General features: G+C 35.2%; 3 protein-coding genes and 1 long non-coding RNA gene across 4 annotated transcripts; 2 read left to right on the top strand and 2 right to left on the bottom strand.

Annotated features, from left to right (window-relative positions):
* Positions 1 to 106: 106 nt before the first annotated feature.
* Positions 107 to 1,919, bottom strand: LOC110683382 (universal stress protein PHOS34-like). The gene is made up of 5 exons (XM_021859737.1): positions 1,768 to 1,919; positions 1,461 to 1,674; positions 1,220 to 1,329; positions 959 to 1,077; positions 107 to 414 (listed from the first exon to the last, which is right to left on the bottom strand). Exons 2-5 carry the CDS (start codon positions 1,636 to 1,638, stop codon positions 333 to 335), a joined length of 489 nt encoding a protein of 162 aa, XP_021715429.1. The 5' UTR covers positions 1,639 to 1,674; positions 1,768 to 1,919; the 3' UTR covers positions 107 to 332.
* A 2,296-nt stretch (positions 1,920 to 4,215) lies between these two features.
* Positions 4,216 to 5,531, bottom strand: LOC110683289 (copper transporter 6-like). The gene has a single exon (XM_021859640.1). It carries the CDS (start codon positions 4,967 to 4,969, stop codon positions 4,499 to 4,501), a length of 471 nt encoding a protein of 156 aa, XP_021715332.1. The 5' UTR covers positions 4,970 to 5,531; the 3' UTR covers positions 4,216 to 4,498.
* A 1,283-nt stretch (positions 5,532 to 6,814) lies between these two features.
* LOC110683380 lies at positions 6,815 to 7,854 on the top strand. The gene is made up of 2 exons (XR_002503599.1): positions 6,815 to 7,179; positions 7,515 to 7,854. It is a non-coding gene; the product is annotated as an uncharacterized LOC110683380 (long non-coding RNA).
* A 1,101-nt stretch (positions 7,855 to 8,955) lies between these two features.
* LOC110683379 (UDP-glycosyltransferase 76E4-like) lies at positions 8,956 to 11,019 on the top strand. Its single transcript, XM_021859735.1, has 2 exons — positions 8,956 to 9,656; positions 10,091 to 11,019. The coding sequence occupies exons 1-2, from the start codon at positions 9,326 to 9,328 to the stop codon at positions 10,957 to 10,959; spliced, it is 1,200 nt and encodes a 399-aa protein (XP_021715427.1). The 5' UTR covers positions 8,956 to 9,325; the 3' UTR covers positions 10,960 to 11,019.
* Positions 11,020 to 20,515: the final 9,496 nt, after the last annotated feature.

The raw sequence follows: 20,515 nt of genomic DNA, 5'->3' as shown, positions 1-20,515 counted from the left end.
AAGGGCGGGAGTGTATGAGAAATATCTCCTGTTAAGTACGGAGCATAATGTATTAAAGTATGCATCGACAAAGAGTCTTGCTCAAAAGTTGCATATAAAACCAAAGTGATTGATAAGCAAAATATTTGCAACATCAATTGACAATAAAAATCACATAAAATTCCAAGAAAACAAAAGGCTCAAACCAGCAGTGATTGTTCTGTTCATGCAATTGTGATGCTAAACAGAGAGATTATTCACACCCAATAAAAAGAGTGGTACTAGTAGAATATAAGCAATATTCAATATAATGTTACAAAGTTGTTGGTATTCTTCACTCTTCAGCATTATATTCATGGCCGCGAGTCCTTTACAACTGTCACAGGGCAGCTTGCATGCTCTAGCACGTAGTTTGTGACACTCCCTAGCAGTACCCTGAGTAGTTCACATCAAAACCGTCCATTAATAGCGGTTCATGATCTCGAGATTATCACCATCCAAAGATACGTGTGTATATCAGCTAGCTTAATTGGTAAAATAACTACAGAGTAAAACATTGCTATGCTTACATCACTAAATGTTCGTGAAATGTTATATTACGTGAAACAAAAGATGCTTGAGACCACAAATGTTGAAATCCAACCTTCTTTATTTTCAAGGTAAACACTAGACCTAAAAGGCTATATAATAATAGAGACGACTTTGAACATGTAACGAACCTCAATAAAGTCTTTCATAGTCAGCTTAAATCAATAATATACTACTCCGATTCATTTCACAACAATGTTGGCAAATAGAAATTTAGTACTATTCACAAACTCCGCTTTAATAATCTTTTGTGATTTACTATACATTAGGATAAACCAATCAGCTAGTCATGTAAATATCGTTAGATTCTGACATAATATACAATTTTGAATTACACAATTATGAGAGATATTAATTCAAATGAAAAAATCATATGAAAAAAAGGTATCACCTTTGGATGGAACCGAGGCCTCTGCTTCCCATGATCAAAGTACTCAGCTCCATGCTCCCAACTGCTTCACAAATTTTTTCCCTAGCATCTCCCCAGTAGATTTTCCAAAGCACAGTTACCTATCAATTTTTTAATCGAATTCCCCGTTATTTTCTATTTTCATTTGATTAAATGGAGCAAGTAAAATTGAACGGCAATATTAAACAAAAGAAAAAAAAATCCCAAAAAGCATTAAAAAAAAGGATAATTGTATATAAAAACCTGTAGCTGTTTAGATATGACATCAAGCAATTCAAAAATCTCAGGCTCACGCTCTACTCCATAGCTATGCATCACCTCAGGATCACAAAATTCAGCAAGTGGTATCAAAGCTGCCATTTTTAATTTTAATTTTGGTTAATCAATTTTGATCCAAAATATAATTAACTCGATTTAGCTACGACACTAACACAAATCATACGTGTTAGCCAAATAAAAGGTGAATAAAGTAAGAGACACGTACGTGAACCGGTGTCGGACCAAATAAGGTTACGAGACTCTAAGGATTGAGAGTGCTTAACGTGAATAACAATTAGGGTGTCACCCTTTCTAAATAATCCATCAATTGCCCATTTTAGTGCTGCTTTGCTTCCCTTTGAGAAATCCAATGCCACTCCTAATCTCCTTCCTTCTTCAGCCATTTCTTGTACAAGTTTTATATTATATGATCAATAAATCTGCAATTTAGATAAAAAAAACGTATCATATTATATCATATCATATTGTATAACATAAAGTTTTGATCAAGAAAATTGAAAGGTTTGACTTACCAAGAAGATGATGTTGTTGTTGGAGAAAATGATAAGGGCAAGTAGAAATCAAAAACTGCTTCTTCTTATTAATAATTTAAATAGGCTAATAAATTAGGCCGACTAAAAGAATCAATAATATATGGCGAGGAGTTAAAAGGACAAGTAGAAAGAGCCAAGTCAATTAAGGCGACAACTTGATGAATGTGACATTGGATGCCTTGGCAACGTGCTGGATAATTAGAACCAGTTATTTTTAACATTTTTTTTTAGCAATAGGAACTTGTCTTTACTTCTTTAGGTAGGGTCCTCAAGGTGCATCATCACTATTTGTGGAGTATATTCAAGTATTCTTTCCTAATTAATAATATCATCAATTTATTTAGATTCATCATCAATCCATTAAAGAATTTAGGTTGTGGTAATAATTAATTAATACTCCCTCCGTTTTTAAATACTTGCTCCATTTCTCTATGCGCGGAATTTTAGGAGAAATTGGATAAAGTAATAAAATATGGAGGTAGTGAGGTGAGTGAAAGAATAAAAAAAAAGGTAAAAAGTAGTGGAGAGAATTGGAAAATAGTGAATATGAAATTAATAAAATATGATCATGGTGGGTCCACTATGTGAGAGAAATTTATTAAATATTGTAAAAGCTTTCCAAATTTGGAAATGAAGCAAGTATTTTAAAACGGCCGAAAGAGGAAAGTGGAGCAAGTATTTAAAAATGGAGGGAGTAATCTACTTCTTTTTTTAATTTAAATTCATCGTCAATCTACTATGTTCTCAACTTTGAGGTTGTGGTAAGAATTCGAGAAATTTTGAGATGGGAATTCCCTTACCATTTCTCCCACGCTCCCATTACGATAGTGGATAGTCTGCCAAATTTCAATGTGATAAATTGGTCATTCTTTAATTTTGAATCAATAAATGGCGTGATGGTATTGAGCTATGAAGGAATCCCCAAATTTGCAAGAAATTGAAACAAAGAATTGTGGACTTTCAAACAGAATTGATTTATCTTGTAAGAGAAATGAAACCATCATTTGGATTGGGTAACCAAAATCAATTTTGGGCCTTGGTGGGTTCCATAAATCATATATATAGCCCAATTCTTTTAATCAACGGAATTTTGTTTTTGTTGGGCCTTCTGCAGCACTACTCCTGCCTCTTGAGTTCCAACCTGCCCTATGAGTATGCCCGTCCATAAACTACTATAAAGTGAATACTAACTTAACAAAAGTGAATATTTTCTCTTAAATGGGGCATGCTATAGCTAATTAATTTTGTGCGGCCCAACATGGTTTTTGGCATAGATCTTTAAAAAAAAAAAAAATTAGACTTTAACAAGTTGGAACCTCTCACAGGTCCACCCAACCCAAGCTCACTATTTCCATTGTTTTTTTTAAGGTAAGGAAATTAACATTAGATAAGTTATTATAGTGTGTGTGTCAATTATGTTATATAGCAATAAAAGATGATCAAAGTTATAAGATTTAGTTAATTTACACATCAAGGTGTACCTTATAGCAAATCTTGTACCATACGGCTATACCTCATATACAAGTATTTGTCGAAATATACAATTACTTGGTATAAGATACAGATTAAGGATTTGTTCTCTTCAGCTTAGTTCTGTTTAGCTCTTAATTTCTCTCTTAAAATATTCATTTCAGCTCTATTCAGTTCATTTCAATTTCAATCAGTTTTGTTCAGCTCAGTATATATAAACAGGCCCTGAATAAGATCATGAAATGGTAAAATTCTGAGAAAGATCCAACTAAATGGGACTAATGGGAGCCACACGTAAATGATACACACGTGAATTTCCTATCAATCTTCTTCAAACTTCACATAAAAGGAAAAGGTTGGCAATTGCTTTCAATATACTTTGGCGTTTTCATAGTACTCCCATTTCTATGTCACTTCATTACTCTCACTTCCCAACAAATTCCGCATTATTCTCATTTCTTCCGATATTTACGATGCCACTCGTATTATCAATTATATAAATTACATATAAATTATATCTATTTTTGGTTCTTTGGTTTATCTATAAAGTATGATATTTATCGAATTACATATAAATTAAATCTATTTTTGGTTCTTTGGTTTATCTGATTGGCTAAATGTTGAAACAAGATTATGTTCTCTTTTTCCAACTTTCATTTTAATTAATCAATTTTTATACCAATCTTTTCTCAATCAATCTTCCATAACAAATGTAACAAACTAACAAAGTTATACATCAACACTGATGTTATTAATATAATACATAGAACTTTATTCGTTCTTTTTGATACTCCATTTTGAAATAGCAATTTTTTTTACTACCTCCGTTAATTATTATTTACAACAAAGGGGTATTATTTGTGAGATATAACGGAGGTAATATATTCTTTGGTTCCATAGACTGTTTTATGAACAAAAGGCTAACAAATTAGGAAAATACTCCACACGCAGTAATATGCATATAATTATTGCAAATCACGATTATGTATAAAGTATGATTGTTGCAAATCATGATTATATAATACGTAGTACAGTTAAATTACTCTTGAAAAGCCAAAATCATAATTCATTCCTTTTTTATTTTTGATAGCCAAAATGCCCTTCAAGCCTTCTTTACCTACGAGCACTCTTTAAAAACAAACTTAAAAAAAAAAAAAAAAAATTCTAACTTCATATAATAATCAAGATATGAAATCAAATCTCGTCTACCTTTGTTGACAAAATCGACAATGATAAATCGTCAGCAACTCATGGGAGGAAGATCCGAAGTTTTCCCGGGATCCTGAGAACCCTTAATAAAAACCCCAGTACCGAAAACGAAGAACCCGATAGCATGACCCGCAATAGCAGCAATAAAAACCCCAGCATTGAACGACATAACAGCAAGCATAATCAAGTAAGCCAACCCCATTCGTACGGTATGAAGAAGCGTAAGCATAACACCCGAAACGACGACGTTTCGTCCATTATCCTTAGCAAAGCGAGAACGCGAGAAACCCTCAACAGAAAAAGCCATTAAGAATACAAATATTAGAGAAAGAACGTACATGCCAGTGTGGGTCCCAGGCCATCCATTGAATAAAATCAAAGCGTTTTTTCCCCAATAAAATGTCATGTGCATCATCATCTTCTTATGACCCATGGCACCCATCGTCGAATTTAAATTCGACGATGGTGCCATGTTCATTCCATTCATCGAACCATGGTCCATCTCTACTTAATCTCAAATAAAAGATAACTTTCTTACTAAATTATATTTGTTTCGTGTTTAGGAGAAGGGTAGGACTAAAAGAGGAGAATGAATTTAATTTAGTGTGATTTGAATAAAGTGGGGAGGTTTTTGTTGTATGTACTACAAGTAGTAGATGTATTTTGGTAGTACATAGAAAATGTAATTTTGGGATTTTTTTATAATTTTTGTGGGTGATATAAAAGATAAATGTTGGTTATTTATGGAAATTGGAGTGTACTACACGATTAGGACTTTAGGAGTAGTACAGTACAGTGATAAATTAATGAATTTATGATATTTATCTTAGGAGTAGATGTGATTATGTGAAGCTAATGCTGAGTGCCGAAATAAATGGGGTGTTTACAGTCGCACTAAATATATGTGTGCAGAAGATGAGAAGAAATTAATTGGTTAGAAGATTTTAGGAAATTGGATGTTTATCATGCAAATATGCAATGTGCCAAATGAACATTTGTTGTATTATTAACGATTAGTCAACCACAAGTATTTATTATTGTAGACTAGTCAACCAGAAATGTGTACTCTCGAATTGTACCATAAACAAGTCAACTACAAATATGTACGAGTTTATGCACCCTCGGTTTCAAATAATTTTGACAATTTTTTAGTCAACCTAAAAAATGAAATCGCATTATCATTTGTTTTTTTTTTTTGGTGTTTAGAGAGCCACAAGGGGAGGGGGTGAGAATCGATCCCAAGATCTCTTGGTAGAAGGAGGAAAGCTCTAACCACTTGAGCTATCCCTCACTCTCCTCGCATTATCATTTGTAGAGTAGAGTATTACTGCCTTTTAAAGGGAGGGTTTAGATAATTTGCGGGATGGAACGGGGTTATCACTTCTGGCATATTTCGCAAGACGTGGATCTGCCTTTTCACTCTTGTAATTTTAACACTATCTATCTATATATTATTATAGTTGTTGGAGCATTTTTGAGTTTGATAGAAATGTCATACTTGTAATTGAATCGGAATTAAATGACTTGTACGTAAGCAATGAATAGAGAGTAGTACTTGAGCTCAACTGATCGACTTCACTCACACTTATAGTTTATCGGTTTATCCCTATATTCTAATTAAAAGTTTAACCAAACTCTAGTGTTATGTTAATTACTCCTATATCTCTTAAATTGTCTTATTGTCTATTTAAAATTATATATATATATATATATATATATATATATATATATATATTATATATATATATATATATATATATATATTATATATATATATATATATATATATAATATATATATATATATATATATATATATTATATATATATATATATTATATATATATATATATATATATATATATATATATATATATATATATATATATATACCTCCATTTATGCATTGCAATTCACATTGGTGACATTTTCCTTTTGTTTTTAATATCGTAGCTTATTGGCTTTTTATTTTTTCTTTTTTTCTTCTCTATCTTTTACTCCGTAATTTAAATTAATTAAAAATTTTGATATAACTCTTATAGATAGTGTTGGTCAATTATACCCTTTAAACAAAATTGTGACATAAGACTAAAATGAAAGAAATTCCAAAATATAACTATCTATGTGGGCACATTATGCGCGTAAACCATCCTAGTTCTAGAAAGATGATCATATTGTGCTTAAATTATCTAGGCTCGTTGGCTGTGACTCAGCTCAAGAACCTAATTTAATTCACCAAATAGGCCCCTTTTTTTTGTTGGATGTGGAATATTAGACCACAAATCAAGATACATATCATATTTATTTCTATATTTATACTTCGGACGAAACAATTGAATGCCGAGGGGGCCCTTTCACGGGTGGCATTGCATATTTGCATGCATGCATAACATATTTGGTGATCTTTAATTGAGACTGTTCCACCGTTCACACATTAATAGTAAAAAAAAAAATGTTAAAAAAAGAAAGAATCAATGAAAAAAAAAAGTACAAGCAATTTGCAATATAATTCTTTACTAAGAAATTTTATATTCTTAAACTTGATGGAAGCTCGAAAGCACTATAAATACTGATATAGTGAAGAGATAGTAAAATCAGTTCATTCAATAATTGCCTTCAAAAAATTTAAATAGAAGTCAAGTAATAATGGAAAGAGGTGCTTCCACTTACCTTAAGATAGTCCTCCTTGGTGCACTCTTCCTAAGTGCAACAGGTTCATCATCTTTTCTTAATTTTTTTGTTACTTTTAATTTGTAACACCATTCATAATTTTCCTAATCACTTGAATTTGATAAATAAAACTACTCCGTTATAATTGTATCATAATACCAATACAATAATATAATTGATAGTAATATTTTTGTTGAATGTCGTACGTTAAATTATAGTTATCGATCTAAATTGATAATTCGATTTGAATTGGATTGAATTTCAATTTTAACCCGAATTATGAACACCCTAATATACAATATAATGCATAATGCATTCCACACACAACTATGGATTATGTGTATGATTGGTTATTAATAAAATATTATTGTTTGGCAGCGTCAACGTTGGAAATGATAGAAGTCAAAGAAGATATGATGAATAATCTGATGATGATGATAGAAGAAGCCCAATTATCAAAGGGAGAAAATAACAAAATAATTGAAGAGGTAGTCACGTGCCAAGGAGGTGGTCAAGTATGCCATGTTTTTAACAATCCTTGCTGCAATACCTTCGTTTGCATCAGTCACAAGTGTGTGTGATAATGCTGCTTCTCATCACTACTTAAATTATGTTTTTATTAAGCCTAAAATAAATAAAGTTGTTGGGTATTATTGGGACGTTTTTCCAAAGTAAGCTTAAGTAGCAAAATATATACGTAAATGGTTGCGTGGCAAAAGTATTTACCAAACTAAGCTTTCAGGGTAAAACGCTGTCTCGGACAGCGTTTTATGCCCTAGTTTTTTTTATAAAAAATTCAACTTAAAAACGTTGTCTCAGACAGCGTTTTACATGTTGACTTTTGTTTTTTAAATTTCGTAATTTTTGATATTAAAATATATATTATATAGACCTGTATCACTAGATAAATTAATCATAAAATAAATTAATTAATGTGGAGTTTTAATTTCATTCGATATATCAATCAGATACTCCGTACTAGTATGAACATGGACTAAAAAAAATATAACGAGTATGTTTTTGTACTTGAATTGATTTACAGGAAAATCAATATATATTATCGTATGAGATTATGGTACACATTACCTAACGTGTAATATAATAGGGAAGTTGTACATACTAGTATACTACTTGCAAATGGAGGAACTTGTGAATTTGTGATAGATTGTAAATTAATGATAGGGACATTCGGTAATGTGAAAACCCTTCTAGAACGTGAGCCAGTGACGATACAGAGTAACATGCACATAATTGTTGCACAAATTTGGACCCAAAATTGATAGAGACGGTATAGTAGGATGGCCGCCAAGTTTATCGCATATGTCACAAAGCAATATATATACACAGATGCATAGCCTTCTAGAAAACTGTTTTTTCACCATTACCCTAAGTTAAAATTGATAAATCTAATATATTAAGGGTCTGTTCACATTTACTGAACTGAATTAAAATGAATATTTTATGAGAGAGGGAACTTAGGAGTTGAACTGAACGAACTGGACTGATGGGAGCTGAATTGAACGGATGGAAGCTGAATTGAAATTAAATAAATGTGAACAGACCCTAATGTTAAATGAAGTATCTTTTTTTTTTCCTTCAAATTATACATTCAGTTGTGTTTTCAACTTTTCTTGATCAGTAAATTTGCACTATCTTATTTTAACTACTCTTTATTTTTACGTATAAAAATATGAATAATTTATTCTTATTAATATAGTTAATTCTCAAAAATAGTGATAATTTAATTACTATTGATAGTGCTCTTTGATATTATAGTAATGCATTATTTTCCTATAAAAGCAATCCCATGTATAATTGGTGCATACCTCAATATAGTCTTTCAAGCAATTATTCTTTACTTAACATATAATTGAAAGTTTGAAACCCTTCATTTCTTCATTTATCTCAATCATTTTTACCTAATTAAACCCACCAAGAAATTAAATCTTAAAAAGTATATACAATCTTCCTTTTTTATTTTTCCTAACTACGAAATTAAGAGCAAGAAAAAATGGAGATTCAATCAGAAAAAGGAAGGGTGGTGATGTTGGTGTACCCTTTACAAGGTCACATAAACCCAATGCTTCAATTAGCAAACATCCTTTATTCTAAGGGTATATCCGTCATAATTGCTTATCCTACGGATTTCAACCCTCTTTAACACCTCCAACCATCCTGAATTTGCCTATATGCCCCTCAAAGCCGCCGACGTTGGCGGCTTAGAGGTAACAAACGTGGTGGATGGAGTTGGGGGTGTTATTGGGTTTACAAGAAGTCTTAATAAGATGTACAAAGAACAATTTGAAAAAAGTGTACAAGAATTGATGGCATATGAAAATGAAAGGAAGAGAGGAAAAATAGGGTGTATAATATATGATGTGTTTATGTATTTTGCTCAAAGTGTGGCTGACCAATTCATGATTCCTGGGATTTGTTTGAGGACAAGTTGTGCTGCTTCTATATTGGGTATTACAGCTACGCATACCCCTCAAGAACGTGGATTTAATATGCCTGTTCACGGTAAGTTTTTATAGTTAATCACACTTTATTTTTGGGCCGGGTTAATTTTGAGTCAATAGCAAATCATATAAGTTTAGTTGTTCAAGTATTGTTCGGATTTGGGTTGGGTGTAGTCATATTGGTCAATTTCGCACTAGAAAAATATGTTTTTAAAAGGGGATTAGTGAACACCCCATGCAACTTCGTTACTAATCTGAAAGTCTACTCTGATTTATTGAACTGAATCAAACTGAACTATCTATGAGGCAATGAAATTAGAAATCGAACTGAACTAAAATTAAGCTGAACAGAACAAGTCATGACTCATGAGTGCACAATTCGAATATTAGAAAATTAAAAATTTTACATGTTTAAACATTATTGGACATGTATGTGAAATTACTGTTATTCGATGCTAATGGAATTTGAAATTACTGTTTTTTGGTAAAATACAGTGCCAATTGAAAGTTTGGTTCAAGTGCCTGAGCTAAAAGCATTGGAATTGGGTAAAGTTGCCGAGCATTTGAATGAGTTAAATGCAGCAGTAGCTACAGCATTTAACAAGTCAATCGCAATTATTGTCAACACTATGGGCTTCTTGGAATGGGCTGCTATCAATAAGGCCCAAGAATACTTCAAGGCCACTGTCTATCCAATTGGCCCATTTCACTTATATGCTGAAAATACCAACAAGTCTAATTCTCTCTTGAATGAAGATCCAACCTGTATAGCATGGCTGAACCAACACCCACCAAGGTCAGTCCTCTATGTGAGCTTTGGTAGCCTAGCTAGCATGAGCGAGAAGGATCTACTCGAGACGGCTACGGGGCTGGTCCAAAGTAACCAGCCCTTTTTATGGGTGATTAGGCCTAAGATGGTCATTGGAGGACGATGTTGGGCCGAGATTCTACCACGGGACCTCATCGAAAGAATCGAGGAAACGGGCCTTGTAGTTAGTTGGGCCCCACAAAGGCAAGTATTAGGCCATGGTTCGATAGGAGGGTTTTGGACACATTGTGGGTGGAACTCGACAATTGAAGGAGTTTGCGAAGGGGTGCCCATGATTTGTAAGCCCTTCTTTGGTGACCAATTTTGGAATGCTAAGTACATTACTAAAGTGTGGAAGATAGGGATAGAAATAGAGAATGAAATTGAAAGGGTAAATGTTGAAAGAATTATTAAGGAACTAATGGTGGGTGAGAAAGGGAAAGAGATGAGAAAAAGAGCAATGGATTTGAAAGATAAAGTTGAGTTGTGTTACAAAGATGGAGGTACTTCTTACAAGTACGTCGACCAATTAGTAGAATTGATTGCCTCTTTTTAGATATTCCTTTAAGATGTAATTGCCTACGTCTTTTAAATACTTTTCATTACTTTTTTTTTTTTTTTTGGGTTAAAGTCTGAAAATTTTGTCTACGATTTTATTAACTTATTATATTAACTTATTATCAACTATATATATATATATATATATATATATATATAGAGGATTGAGATACTTTACACTTTTTTCATAACTTTGTAAATTGTACGAGTAACAAAAATAAGCAAGGGTTGGCACAAATTTAGAAAACCATGCATTATCATAAGATAATTTGATAGATATGTAAGTTACAAACAAGACACAACACCCACTTACAACTTTATTGCATACATTGAAACATTACATAGATCTTGATCATATGAAGATTCAAGATCTTAATTGTAAAACAAATTAAAACATAAATAATGATAAAGTGTCATAAGTTGGTCTTTTACTTAATTGTGACCAAAACTTATGACTAAACCATGACAATTGAGTCATTGTAGTAGCTTAATAGCCTTAACTTACCAGGCGGCACAAGCACCATCATAACACATAAGGCCAGGACAACAATAATTACCGCCATTGTGGGTGGAATTTGACAATAGAACGTTTTTGCGAAGGGGTGCCCATGATTTGTAAGCCCTTCTTTAGAGACCAATTTTGGATTGCTAAGTACATTAGCAAAGTGTGGAAAATAGGGATGCAAATAGAGAATGAAATTGAAAGGAAGAATGTTAAAAGAATTGTTAGGGATTTAATGGTGGATGAGAAAGGGAAAGAGATGAGAATTGGAGTTGAAGGACGAAACCGAGTTGTGTTTCAAGGATGGATGAAGCCATGAAGGTACTCCTTACAAGCACATGTACTTTGAAGTATAAACCTGAACATTATATCAATTTAATTTGCTTCATCGCATTGTCTCTTTGTAGTAAATTATATTATTTGTTAAATAATACTCACATGAAATTATATATATTAACGTCTATATAGTGATTTTAGAGATTTTGAACAAAAAAAAAAAAAAAAAAACAATCTTTAAGGGATTGAGAATAGAGAAAGTCACAAGATGAAAACTACTCCGTACTATACTTAACAAATTACGAGCACGAGTTCTATACTATAGCATCTTTTTCGTCACTTATTTGTCTATCTTCCCTTTTCTCATCCTTCATTATTTTCCACAATTGCTATACATTCTGTTCTATGGCCTTAAAGTTTCATGTAATCCGTATTCACGAACATTTATACAAAGTACATTTGTAATTACAGTATTTTGACTACAAAAAATAAATAAATAAATAAATAAATAACAAAAAAAAAAGGGTCACATGATCGAACCATCTATACGGACAAAATTGGGCCATTCTTATCACTGAAAATGAAAATCAAATCTCATTTTCATATTTTATTTTTGGATCCAACCGAATCTCGTTATTATGAAATATGAATAACAATATCAATATCAGATGATGGACCACTTCTTGACTTTAAGTTCCCAAAAAAATTTAAGGTAGCAAATCGAATTTATGTATTTACACCCTCCACTATAGGTAGAGTTGTCAGTTTATGACCCGAATCGTTAGACCCGACTGTTTCGAACTAATCCGAAAAGGAACTGAACTGTTTAAAATCCATTTTTTGGAAACCAAAAACTGACCCGACCCAATTTTTTCCAACCCGAAACTGAATTGAACCGAATTTGTGCAAACCGTTTCTAACCCGACCCGTAATCAAGCCAAACCGTTACAACCGGAACTGAAAGCAACCCAAACCGATTACGTTAAAACCCGATAGAAACTCGACCTGTTTATAAACCGAAAACCGTTAAAACCCGATAAAAATCCAATAAACCTAAATCGTTCCAACCTGTAAGCTGTTGTGACCGAACCGGTTATAATCTGTAACCCGTTGTGACTGAACCGTTTATCAACCGTAACCCGTTGTGACCAAACCGTTTAAAACTCGTAACCCGTTATGACTGAGTCATTTACAACGTGTTACCCAATATGTTTATGATCTAATCCGTTTCAACCCACTACTCGATAAACCCAACTCATTCATGACTTGACTTGATTATAACATGACTCGTTCCTACCCGTTATCTGACTAATTCGACCCGATAGTCCGACTCAATTTAAACCGATATGATTTGATTAGAAACCCGCTTCAAATTGGGTAAATTCGTTTTCAAACCAACCAAGTTCAATCTAAATCGATTATAACCTGAAACGATAATGATTGGACCCGATTTCACCCAATTTGTTTTGAACCGAAATCCATTTTCGAACTGACCCAGTTAAACCCAAACTGATTATGACCCGAACCTATTACGACCCGTCCTGATTAAGACCTGAACTGTTTTCAAACCGACCCGCTTCAACCCAAATTGATTATGACTCGAACCAACTAGAACCCGACCCGATAAGGACCCGATCCTTAAGCAACCTAAGCCATGTGTATCGGGACTTGTCATCAACAAATGACACAAAATAGTGGTAACCTCCCATACCTTCAACTCTAGATGGACCCCAGCAATCTGAATGGATGTAATCGAGCACTGCATCAGTAATGTGAGCACCCTTGCTGAACTTTGACCTGTGTTTCTTACCAAACACACAATGCTCACAAAATTCAAGGTTGGCAACCTTGACCCCGGATAGAAGACCCCTCTTGGACAATAGCTGCATCCCCTTCTCCCCCATATGACCAAGCCTCATGTGCCAAATCTTAGTCATCTCCTGGTGAGATACAGATGCGCAAACCGCAGAACTAGGCAGTGTAACACCCTCAAAAACATAGAGGGTGTTCCTTTTGATACCCTTAAGTACCAACTCAGAACCTCTGAAAATACACAACTCCCCATCTGAAAACACACCATTGTACCCCAATTCATCCAGGGTACCCAATGAAATCAGATTCTTTCCTAAAGCAGGAACATGCCGTACATTAGTCAAAGTTAACCTCCGCCCATCAACAGTCCTCAACCTCATGGAACCAATACCTGTGACCTTACATGGAGCATTGTTACCGACTATAACCATACCCCCATTGCGAGGTTCATATGTATCAAACCAATCTCGACGTGGACACATATGGAACGAACACCCCGAATCTAGAACCCAGTTATCAGATAAATCATCAGACCTAGCAGAACTGACTAATGCTAAATCTTCCTCTGAATTATAGCTCTCATTCGGTTTCTCTTCAACTACAGCAGCCTGGGACTTGTTTTTCCTCACCGGACAATTATTCCTAAAGTGACCCGGTTCTTTACAGTAATAACATGTTTTAGTAGTAGTTTTACTAGATCCATCCTTGCCGTTTCCAGCACCCGACCCAGCATTGTTCCCCTTGTTAAACCCCTTATTCTTTTTAGACTTTCCGGACTTAACAAATAACCCACTACCATTATCCCCATTATCACTCGTAGCTTTCATTCTGAGTTCCCTAGTATGAAGTGCTGCCTTCACTTCTTCTAAGGTTATAGAATCCTTACCAACAACAAAAGACTCTACAAAATTCTCAAAGCTAGACGGTAGAGATACAAGTAAAATCAACGCAGCATCCTCATCATCAATTTTAACATCTAAATTACGTAAATCAAGCAAAATAGAGTTAAGTTTTTCTAGATGTTCCCGTAAGGAAGTACCTGACTGCATCCGGAGGCTAAACAACCGCTGTTTCAGTAATAATTTGTTGGTCAACGACTTAGTCATATACAATGACTCCAGCTTCAGCCACAATCCAGCCGCCGTTTCCTGATCAGCAACCTCCGTGATGATTTGATCATCAAGACTAAGTAATATGGTAGAGTGTGCCTTCTCTTCCATAACTTCTAACTGCGAGTCAGTCGGTCCGTCTCCTGACTCCGAAGTAGTACTCTTTGGAGCCAACGGACGCCATATCTGCTGTTGTTTTAACAGAGCCTTCATCTTAATTTGCCATAGCCCGAAACTATTTTTCCCGGTAAACTTCTCAATTCTTATTGTTGAATCTCCTGCCATTGTTATCTTCAAGAAACTCTCCAAGGATTGAACCTGAGCTCTGATACCAATTGTTGTGCGACAGCGGAAGCAAAGGTCGTAAACAAACAAGAAAACAATAAAGAAATTCAATGCAAACAATAAGAACAACACCAAGAATTTACGTGGTTCACTATCGATGTGATAGCTACGTCCACGGGCACCGAGATCGAATGATTTCACTATAAACTGCAAAGATTACAAAGATGATTCTTGTATTTCTCAAGAACGGCTTTCACTCTGTCTCTCTTAACCCTAATACTGATTTTAGGGAGGTTTTATATTAATCCCTAATTAAAAGATACTTGGGCAAAAAGATAATAAAATAAGATAACCTAAAACCGCAAAATCCGCGTTCCGTATTTTTCCTTCTCCGCCCGGTCAGACCGGGCAAGGTCTGCCCGATCGGGCGCGAGAAGAAAACTCCATACGAATGCTTCAACGTATCCAACCCCCACCGCCCGGTCAGACCGGGCAAGGTCTGCCCGATCGGGCGAAGGCTCGCCCGGTCGGGCGAAGGCTCGCCCGGTCGGGCGCGAGAGCAGCTTCTTCAACGAATTTGCCAGGCACCTCTTCTTCTTCCGCCCGGTCAGACCGGGCAATGTCCGCCCGATCGGGCGGACAAAGCTACGAAGTACGAGTCACCTAATATACTTATCAACAATTATTATTATCATTATTATAACAAAAACAAAATCAGAATAATAGTCTCAAAAATTGGTGGAAGAGTATATCTTGTAAAGTGTAGCCAAAAAAAGCATCTCGTGCGTAAGCCACGAAGAATTGAACACATTTAAGATTTAATTAACACAAATATTACTCCATAGTATTTAGTTCATGCATTAGAAAAATAGTTTGTCCGTGCCATTTTATTTTCAAGTGTACACATTAACGCATTGTCATAACAGGCGGCCACTTTTTATTTATTTATTTATTATTATTATTATTATATCTCAAAAACAAAAGTCATACAACTTAAAATAAATTAGTGGAAAGTCGAGATATAATCTGGGCCCCCACTCCTCTAACAATAGCAAAGCCTACCCTAGTGAATATATGAGCTGCAGCACGAGCCCCTATGTCTTGCGTCGTCGAGAATCTCTGAATCCGATTCAGCAACACAACGGCCTCCTTCTCCAATTCCCCAAGCGAAGAAAAAGAAAAGGAAATGAAACCATATCCAATCGCCAGACAACGAGCTTCATACTTAACCCGTTTCCGATGAGCCGTATCAGCCACAACCCGTCCTGGAACAAATTAGTCAGAAAGCCCTGTTTGTGTCAATGGAGAAGACCCTGTCAAGTCAACACAGACATCGCGACCACGATCCCATGAATAAAGTAACACATCAGCAGGTCTGAGGGCCCCGTCATTCCCTCCAAACAACCCTATGTCAACCTCCTTCCTTGCTGAAATCCCTGACCGATAGCAGACATCAACAAGTGTATCCCGAACAACATTATGCCGATGTTTAATACCCAGAATACCAGCACAAGACACCGCATGATCACCGAAAATATCCCCAGCAAAAACCCTCGAACAAGCAGAGCACGGTGTCGAGACAGAGAACAATGGAACACCCATCCGATAACACAACACACATCGGTATGTCTTAGCGTTCATCATCTGACCCAATTCAGAAATAGGGACTGCCTTACTATTATTATTATTATTATTATTATTATTATTATTATTATTATTATTATTACTACTACTCTTTTTGTCTCGGTTCATAATTTTTGTTTGCGTTTTTTTACAATATTTTTCTTAGGATTGACTTTGACGATCCTGTTCACATTTACTGAATTGAGTTGAATTAGACTGAACTGAACTGAATTGAATAGAGTTGAAATGAATATTTTATGAGAGAAGAAAATTAGGAGTTGAACTAAACTGAAGTGAAATTAAGGTGAAGTGAATAGGCCCTATGACATGATGTATCACAATTAAAAATAGTAATAATACATCATGCCATAATAAATTAACTCGATTGATTTAATCTTCAGCAAACATAATGTACTTAATTGTATTTTGTATAAATGAGATCAATTTAGAAATTCTCATACCAAAAACCAAATTATGACATTATAGGTAGAAAGAAAATTCCACCAAATAAGGGTGATATTTTATTTTCCATCATGATCCAATTACTGTATATACTTTAACCTTTCACCACAAATACTTGGTAGTCAATATGCATGGCCAACAAAAATAAAAAGTAGTATCTCCCAATTATGCATAACACGTGGGTTGAATTACTTATATTCACAAAAACATTGATAAATTTTTTGAAACACTGGTTAATTATGTCTTGTTACAGTATTGAAGCACTATAAAATATAGAAGTATCTTTTTTATTTCCGCTGATTAAGTATATACATAGGCCAACGTTAAAAAGGATGTCCTAATTTACAACTTTTGGCTGTTTACTTAATAATTTGAATGACTACTTTCCTTTAGTTTAATGGGATCCAGCTTTTAAAAAGGGTCAAAGTGTATATCCTAATATCATTTCATATCTTTTGCTTTCTTTCAAAAAGCATATGATTTTAGGGTACATGATGTATGATCCTAGATCCTGTCAAACGAAGAGGACTATGAATCGCATTGTTTTTAGAGTTGTTGTTACTTGTTAACGTCAATACTCCATGTGCTCTCCATGCACCGCCATTCCCTCTTGTTGCATACTTGGTGTAACATTCGTTTATGCTATATTTTGTTCATGTTTTGTAAATCGATGTAAATTTTTACTCATATTTGACCGTAAATATCTTTAATCTTACATTAGCAAAAATTATAAAAGTTAGATATTAATAATTTATTTACCAAGGCGAATCAAATTAGATACCACATAAATATATTTGTTCTTATAGAATAAGAGAAATATAGAAGATCCTCTCTTTTTTAAAAAAGTCAAGATTCCAAGAAGATTATTGTGAAACGGAGTGAATAATAATAATAATAATAATAATAATAATAATAATAATAATAATAATAATAATAATGAATTAGCTAGTAGAACCAAAAAATTTATCTCATGTACTCACTAATCTTGATCTTTTCCTTCGTTTAGTTCTCTTTTATCCAATGTCCTATATATACTCTTGCAAAGCCAACTTTAAATTCGATCAACTAAAACACTTAAAAATTATAACACTTGTATCATTATGAGAGCAAATTGGTACATTAAATGCAATAAGATTTGTATTCTTGTATACCAGTACTTGTTGAGACTTTTTTTTTTTTTTTTACAACAGTGCTAAAAAAACACAACAAAGAAACCTAGGCAAAAACTAAAACACAAAATACAGTAACTAACGAAGACGAGCACAACCCGCCAACCAGTGAGCTGGAGACACCCAGGAACGAGGAACCTTACGAACTTGACAAACCAGGAGACTCTGAATAGAAACCCACAAATCCTGAACGAGCCAGAAAACCGAAATGTCCATACTCCCCTTACGAGGAAGGACAACCAACAGAGCAGCACAATCCGTGTATATGCGAATTTTCAAAAAACCCTTATGCTGAGCATACTCCAAACCCCATAAACAAGCCTGTAACTCCGTCTGCAGCGCCGAGGCGGCAAAAAAAGCACGGCATCCACCCCCAAGTACCTGTGAAGAATCAATCTCCCGAATTATCCACCCTGCACTTGCTCTATTCGATACACAATCCCAAGCACCATCTATAACCAAACATACAGTGGAATCGATAGCAGATAAACCCTGTAAGGATAATAGCTGCCCTGACTGACTTGCCACAGGAGGAACCCCATTGGAAGATAATACCGAAGCCTTCCAACATTGAGCACTCTTACTACGAGTCTTCCAATCAGTAGCTAAGTGGACAATGGATCCCGGTGACCAAACAGCCTGACGAAACCGTAACTGATTGCGAGTAACCCAAATAGCCCACAATATAGCAAAGAACGAAGAGATGCCATCCCAATTGTGGAACTTTGACAATTGGGACACCGTTCGAGTTACCCAGTCTTCAAACTGCGGAAGATGCATAAAATCCCATCTAATATCCAGGACACCAGATCTCCAAATACCACAGATAGCAGAACAATCTCGAAACAGATGAGAACGAGATTCTTTAGAAGAGTGACAAAAAGCACATGTAGGATCAATAGGAAGCCCTCGAGTAGAGAGAATGGCTGCTAAAGGCAAAGCATTGTGTAACAATTTCCAACCAAAAAGTTTCCAGCGAGGCAAAATTGGCATAGCCCAAAATTTTTTCCACCAAGGAAGAAAAGATTGAGAATCCGCATTACCCATAGAACCATTCCCGCAAATATTAGCATAAGCAGATTTAGTTGAGAAAACACCATCCCTAGTAAACTTCCAATAGACAAAGTCATCCATCAAACGCACCGGCCTGTCCAGCGAGAGAATTTTAGCCGCTGTATCAGAATCAAACAGGCCATGAACAGTAGAAGCATCCCACGCGTAAGAACGCGGAACAATTAAAGAGGAAACAAGAGTCGGACAAAGCGACTCCGAATGAAGTTCCTTGAACACCACAGGGCCCCCTGGTACCCAACAATCTTCCATAATACGAACCTTAGCCCTGAACCAACCTTCCATGCCAAGCCCTAAAGAAGACAAACCGGCAAGGAGACTCCTACAACCCCATGAAGGGCGGAGAACTTGAGTCGACCGAAGTGTCCAGAGGGCCGGATACTTGGAACAAAGGAGACGGAAAACAAGCAACTGCGGAGATTGAATTATACGCCAACTCTGTTTAGCTAATAAGGCAGAGTTAAAAGGAGCAATGCTGCGAATACCTAAACCCCCTAAGCCTTTCGGAAGGTGAATTAGCGAAGAGGAACGTAGAGCTATTCCACGACTGGAGCTCGAAGATTTCCACCAGAATCTGACCAGCAAGTTGTCAATCCTGGAGCAAATGGAATCTGGAACCTTGAAAACCGATAAAATGTGGTTGAACGAAGCTATAAGCACGGAGTTAATAATAACAAGTTTCGCTGCAGGGGACAACTGAAGAGCAGCAAATACTTCCAGTCGAGCAGCCACCTTATCCAGGAGGAAACCAAGTTTTGCTACGACTCAAATCCACAGGCAATCCTAAATAAGTGCCCAATCTAGACTCATTTCTAAGATTCAAACAACCCGACAAGAACTCCCGGTAATCCTCCGGCGTATTCTGACTGAATTTAACAAAAGACTTTTGTAAATTGATCATTTGACCTGAAAGACTACAGAAGTCCAAAAGCACCTTCATTGCATGAGAACAAGAAGAAGGGGAGACTTGGAAAAACAAAAGAGAGTCATCAGCAAAAAACAAATGAGAGATAGCCGGCGCACCCCGAGCAATCTTAATACCCTGAAACAACCCTTTCGATTCAGCCTTACAAAGCATGGCAGAAAGAACCTCCATACAAAGCACAAACAAGTAAGGAGACAAGGGATCTTCTTGCCGTAAACCCCGATGTGGCCGAAAAGTTTCAGTGGGAGCACCATTAATCAACACCTGATAAGAGACAGTTGAGACTTTATTATTATCTAATGTGTTGATAACTTGACATT

Source organism: Chenopodium quinoa, unplaced genomic scaffold (assembly GCF_001683475.1).
Source record: "Chenopodium quinoa cultivar QQ74 unplaced genomic scaffold, ASM168347v1, whole genome shotgun sequence".
In the NCBI taxonomy this organism is placed as follows: Eukaryota; Viridiplantae; Streptophyta; class Magnoliopsida; order Caryophyllales; family Amaranthaceae; genus Chenopodium; species Chenopodium quinoa.
This window is presented reverse-complemented; position numbering and strand designations above follow the sequence as displayed.